We start from the raw sequence: 5,879 nt of genomic DNA on the forward strand, positions 1-5,879 counted from the left end.
TATGTTATTACCAAATATTTTTTCCCAATCTGTAGGTTCTCTTTTGACTCTTTTGGAGAAGTCTTTGGAAGCACATAAAAATTTAATTTTTAGAAGGTTATACCTGGGAATTCTTACAGAACATACTAATACACTTGTAGACACATTTTCTGCCAACCCTATACATGGTCTTGGGCATACTCCCCCCTGCATAGACATACCTAATAGTTCAGACTGTCCATCCATCTATCCACCCACTTATCCATGTTTGTCTTCATTGACAACGCAGTACTGTATGTGCAAAAGGATTCATCTTTGTTGATGTACCTCCCATGCACCTCTTTATGTCTTCCTCTTCCTCAATGCCACCATGTTGATCACTCACATTTGGTACATTGCCCTTCTCTTCATCCAAATCAATACTTGTTTTTACCTGTCTAACAGTGTTTTCTCCCCTACCCTCCCACCTCTGATAACAACAACAAAAAAAATTTCCTTCCATATATAAACCTTTCCTTGACCTTTTACAATAATGAACTAATACAATATTTGTCCTTCTGTGATTGACTTATGTCACTCAGCATAATGTCCTCCAAGTTCCTCCATGTTATGTGGTCTTTTGCGGATTCTACATTATTCTTTAGCGTTGCACAGTATTCCATTGTGCGTATGTACCATAGTTTGGTTATCCCTTCTTCAGTTGATGGACACCTAGGTTGTTTCCATCTCTTTGTTATTGTAAATAATACTGCGAAGAATATAGGTGTGCGTATATCTATTCTTGTCCTGGCTCTCACTTCTTTAGGATATATACCTAGTAATGGAATGGCTGGGTCAAATGGTATTTCTAATTCCAACTTTGTAAGGAATTGCCATACTCCTTTCCACAGTAGTTGTATCATTTTACAGTCCCACCACCAGCATATGAGAGTCCCAATCTCTCTGCATCCTTGCTGGCATTTGTTATTTTCTGTTTTGTTGAACTTTTCTACTAGTGCTACACAGCCAAAACATTAAAGAGCTGCCTGCAGAGGCTGTCTCCATTACATCCCTACCCTTTCGCTCTTCCGTGTTTTGGGTCCATCACCCCACTGAAAGTGCTCTTGTCAGTCACTAACCCCCACAAAATCAAAAAACCAAATCCAGTGGTTTCCTGTCAGCAGCATCCTAAACACTGACTATTCCTTTTTTTTGGAAAACACTCATATTCTTCCTTTTGCTTCTTCTCTCCAGTCTAACCTCTCATGGAATCATCTTACTACTCTATTTAACAATGCAATTTGTCCCCCCACTGCCATCCCCAGGGGAGCTCTGGTAGCATAGTGCCTAAGGCACTTGACTGCTAACCAGAAGGCTGGCAGTTCAAACCCACCAGCCACTCCTCGGAAGGAAGGTTGGGAAATCTACTTCCGTAGTGATACTGCCTCGGAAACCCAAGGAGGGGTCACTATGAGTCAGGTCCAACTTGATGGCACATAACAACAACACCCATCCCCAGAACTCTCCGGATCCCTTTCACATTGTTAGACTTTTTTCCCCGCGTCATTTTTGTTAGGTTCTGTCAAATTGGCTCTGACTCATAGTGACCCCAGGTACAACAGAACAAAACACTGCCCAGTCGTGCACCATCCTCACAGTCTTGCACCATCCTCACAGTCTTGCTAGGCTTGAGCCCATCATTGCAGCTACCGTGTTAATCCATCTCGTTCAGGGCCTTCCCCTTTTTCGCTGACCCTCCACTTTACCACCCATGATATTCTTCTCTAGGGAATGTTCCCTTCTGACAACATGACCAAAGTAGGTGAGACGAAGTCTGGCCATTCTTGCATCCAAGCTTGCATTTCTGGAAGTTCTCTGTCAGTATACTGCTGCAACTGTTTTTGAATTATCTTCAGCAAAATTTTACTTGTGTGTGATATTAATGATATTGTTTGATAATTCTCATGTTCTGTTAGATAATCTTTCTTTGGAATGGGGAAAAATATGGATCTCTTCCAGTCAGTTGGCCAAGTAGTTGTTTTCCAAATTACTTGGCATAGATGAGTAAGTGCTTCCAATGTATCATCAGTGTTCCTCCCATAGTTCTTAGTATATTCTAATGCATAAGATCATTATTTTTTCCTCAAGATTTTTTTAATAATTTTTGTTGTTGTTGAACAAAACATACACTACTCCAACTGTTTTCTACGTGCACAATTCAGTGACACTGATTATATTTGTTGAGTTCTGCAGCCATTCCCACCTTCCCTTTCTGAGTTGTTCCTTCCCCTAGGAACAAGCCCCTGTGCCCTAGGGTTTCTAGTGGTTATTAATTTGCATGTCTCCATTTGCAAGATTATAAGCTACAGAAGATTGGAAGTTTTTACCCATATATTCATTAACATATCCCAAACATCCAGAATAGTGCCTGGGACATTAGATGATCAATAAATACATACTGAATTAATGAATAAATGAGCCTATACTCTGCCTAGGTAAGGTCATCTGTTCTCTATGTTGTCTACATGTTGATAACTTCCAAATGTTTACCTGCAGCCCAAACATATCTTCTGAACTCCAAACTCATACCCAATTGCATATTTGACATCCACTTGGATATAGCACAGGAATCTCTACCCTAACATATCTGAAGCCAAACTCTTAATTCCTATCCCAAATTATGTTTCTCCGCAGTTTTTCCTAGGAGCTCTTGTGCACAGTGGTTAAAGCATTTGGCTGCTAACCAAAAGGTTGGCAATTCAAACCCAGAAGCCACTCCATGGGAGAAAGATGAGGCAATCTGCTTCTGTAGAGTTATAGCCTTGGAAAACTACTTGGGTAGTTGTACTCTGTCCTCTAGGGGCGCTGTGGGTCAGAATCGACTCCACGACAGTGGGTGTGGTTTGGGCTTTGCTTCTGTAGATTGACAGCCTTGGAGACCCTGTTGGGTAGTTGTACTCTGTCCGGTAGTGTCACTATGAGTCAGAATCAACTCAATGACAGTGGGTTTGGTTTTTTGGTTTTCAGTCCTTCCTACCTCAAAAAATGGCACAACCAATGCACCCAAGTGCTCAAGCCAGAGATGTGGGAGCCATTTTTAATTTAACCCTCTCCCTCACTTCCTACACTTAATCTAGCAGCAAGGACTAGTATAGCTTGAATCAGTTTGCTTCTGTCCATCCCCAGCATGCCAACTCCACCTCATCTAAGCTACCCATAATCTATCACTTAAACTTTTAAAAACACAAAGTCAATCACCACTTTCTGATTAAAATCTGTCAATGACTTATTAATAATACACACAGAATAAAATCTAAAATATTTCCCAGAATTTGCAAGTCCTTTTGGAATCTGGCCCCTGGCCACCTCTTCAACTTCATCTCATGTCACTCTTCCCCTTGCCCACATGGGCCTCTTTCTGTTTCCTGAGCTTGGCAAGGTATTTCTGTCTTCCCAGTCAATATTGCTTCTCCCAGTTCATTAACTTCAGAGCACTCACTGCAATATGTATTGTATGTTATTTATTCTTCGTTTCTTCTAGTAGGTCACAAGCTTCAAGAGGGGAGCCCACTTGTTTCATTCAAACATACGTACTTGCTGGCAGTCAGTAGTTCAATGAATATTAAATGAAGACTGAAATAGAGCTAATCAACATTTAGGAAGAGCCCCCAGAAAATGTACTGGACAGAAGCCAAGAGAAAAGAGTTGTTTCTAGAAGGAGTTAAGAGGTTGCTGCAGGGAGGTCAAGAAAGATCAATATAGGACTGTACATTGGTAGTTAGTTAGTAGGTATGACTGGACACTGAAAAATCAAAAGTAAAAAATCTTACCTTCAATGTTTTTAATTTCTTCCTTAATGATTTTCCTAAACTTTGTCAGCATTTTAGAAGCAGATAGTATTTCCTCTTCTAAAAACTGACTGAGAGGATTTCCCTTGGGATTTCTTTTGAACTTCACAAAGTAAAAAGCACCACTATTACAATATTCTTCAAGCTGAATTCTCTCAACGTTCAGTTTGAACATGACATCAAATTCATTAGGAACAGATATCTATGAAATAGTAAAAAGAGAATTGAAATGGTTGCTTGTGAGTATTTTCCAATCTACTGCAATTAATTCCTTCTTAAAATTTCTACTTAAAAGTCTACTTTGAAAAACCAAATTCCTAACTTTTAGGAATTTGGAAATGGGACCAGAGAAGCCGAGGGCAAGCTGAAATGTATTACTGGTTTTATTCTAACTTTTATACTCAAATAAAAAAATAATCCTAAATGATATAATGAAAACTTGTAAAATCGATCCCAGTTTTATTTGGAGTTTAAATTTTAGTTAAACCAAAGTCCTTTATGGTGTTTTCTTTTGTCACAATCCACTGCAGTCACCCTCCTGTGAAAATGGTCTCAAAAGTGTGTGTAGTCACTTCCTGGCCAGGTGAGCAAGAGCCATAGCTACTGGCCACCCAAGTGACTAAGCTCTAAGTCATGCATTACATTAGTATCTTTGAAGCACAGCATTTTTTTTTTTTTTTTTAATTTTTATTGTGATTTGGGTGAAAGTTTACAGAGCAAATTCATTTTCTATACAGCACTACACATACACTTTGTCTCACGACATTGACTGCAATCTCCCACAATGCAACAGCTCCCCTCCCACTTCCTCCCCATAGATACCTCTTCCATGTGTCCTTCCCGCCCATGCACTTCTGCCCCCCATGCACTTCTGCCCCCCAAGCTGTCTCCCTGTGCATACACAGCCCTCCTATTCTCCCATGATTGATCTCTCCAAGGAGTGTATCTACCTAATGTAAAGGTTCAGCTCATATGCCTGTCTTTTGTTTGACTGGAAGCCACAGGTATGGGTTCAATTCCAGATGTGAACGGCAGATAGGGACTATAGTCTCAGTGCTTCCACCAGGCTCTATCAGACCAGCAAACCTGATCCCCCCTCTTTTTTTTCCAAATGATTTTGAGTTTTGTTCCACATTGTTCTCCCTCTCTATCCAGGATGTCCTACATAGATCCCCCTCTGAGTGGGTGACAATGGTAGCCAGGCACCATCTAGTTCTTCTGGTCTCACAGTCATATAGTCTGCGGATCACATGGTGTACCAGTAGCTAGGACTAATTGTTTCCATGAATCTTTGGTTTTCTTCATTGTTCTTTGCTCTGGATGAGGAGAGACCCACCGTTGCATCTAGATGGCTGCTTGCAAGCTTCTAAGATCCCAGTCACTACTCACCAAGTACGAGGTGGAACAATGTTTTGTGTAGTATGTTATGCCAATTGACCTTAATGTCCCCTGCGACTGTGGTCCTCAGCCCACCAGTTCAACTACATGGTCCCTCTGGGTAGCTGGCTGTGACCAAGAAGTGACTACAACCTTGTTCCTTGTCAGTTCTACTATACACCTGGAAATTCAGATCATACAAATACACTTATACGACCATTGTCTGCCAACCCTATACATGGTCTTGGGTACACTTCCTGCTTCGTAGACATACCTAATAGTTCAGCCTGTCCACCCATCTACCCACCTGTATATCCATGTTTGCTGTTACTGACAATGCAGTACTGTATGTGCATAAGGGTTCATTTTTGTTGTCTGTACCTCCCATGTACCTCTCTCTGTCTTCTTCTTCCTCAGTGCCACCATGTTGATCACTCACATTTGGTACTTTGCCCCTCTCTTCACCCAAATCAATGCTTATCTCTACCTATCCAACAGTGTTCCCTCCACTACCCTCCCACCACTGGTAACCAACAAAGACACTTTCCTTCCATAGAGAAACTTTTCCTTGACTTTTACAATAACAGATTAATACAATATTTGTCCTTCTGTGATTGACTTATTTCACTCAGCATAATGTCCTCCAAGTTCATCCATGTTATGCGTTTTTTTGTTTGTTTGTTTGTTTGTTTGTTT

The 5,879-nt window shown here is 40.8% G+C and overlaps 1 protein-coding gene across 1 annotated transcript in view; it reads right to left on the minus strand.

Moving 5' to 3' along the window:
* The window catches only part of CGAS (cyclic GMP-AMP synthase), a 44,056-nt gene that overhangs the window by 13,450 nt on the left and 24,727 nt on the right, over window positions 1-5,879 (minus strand). Inside the window, exon 2 of the mRNA XM_007945216.1 lies at window positions 3,789-4,008. Within this exon, the coding sequence (XP_007943407.1) occupies window positions 3,789-4,008 (220 nt within the window). The remainder of the gene's footprint in view (window positions 1-3,788; window positions 4,009-5,879) is intronic.

Source organism: Orycteropus afer, unplaced genomic scaffold, assembly GCF_000298275.1.
Source record: "Orycteropus afer afer isolate SDZICR_OR568_19922 unplaced genomic scaffold, OryAfe1.0 scaffold00133, whole genome shotgun sequence".
Classification (NCBI taxonomy): Eukaryota; Metazoa; Chordata; class Mammalia; order Tubulidentata; family Orycteropodidae; genus Orycteropus; species Orycteropus afer.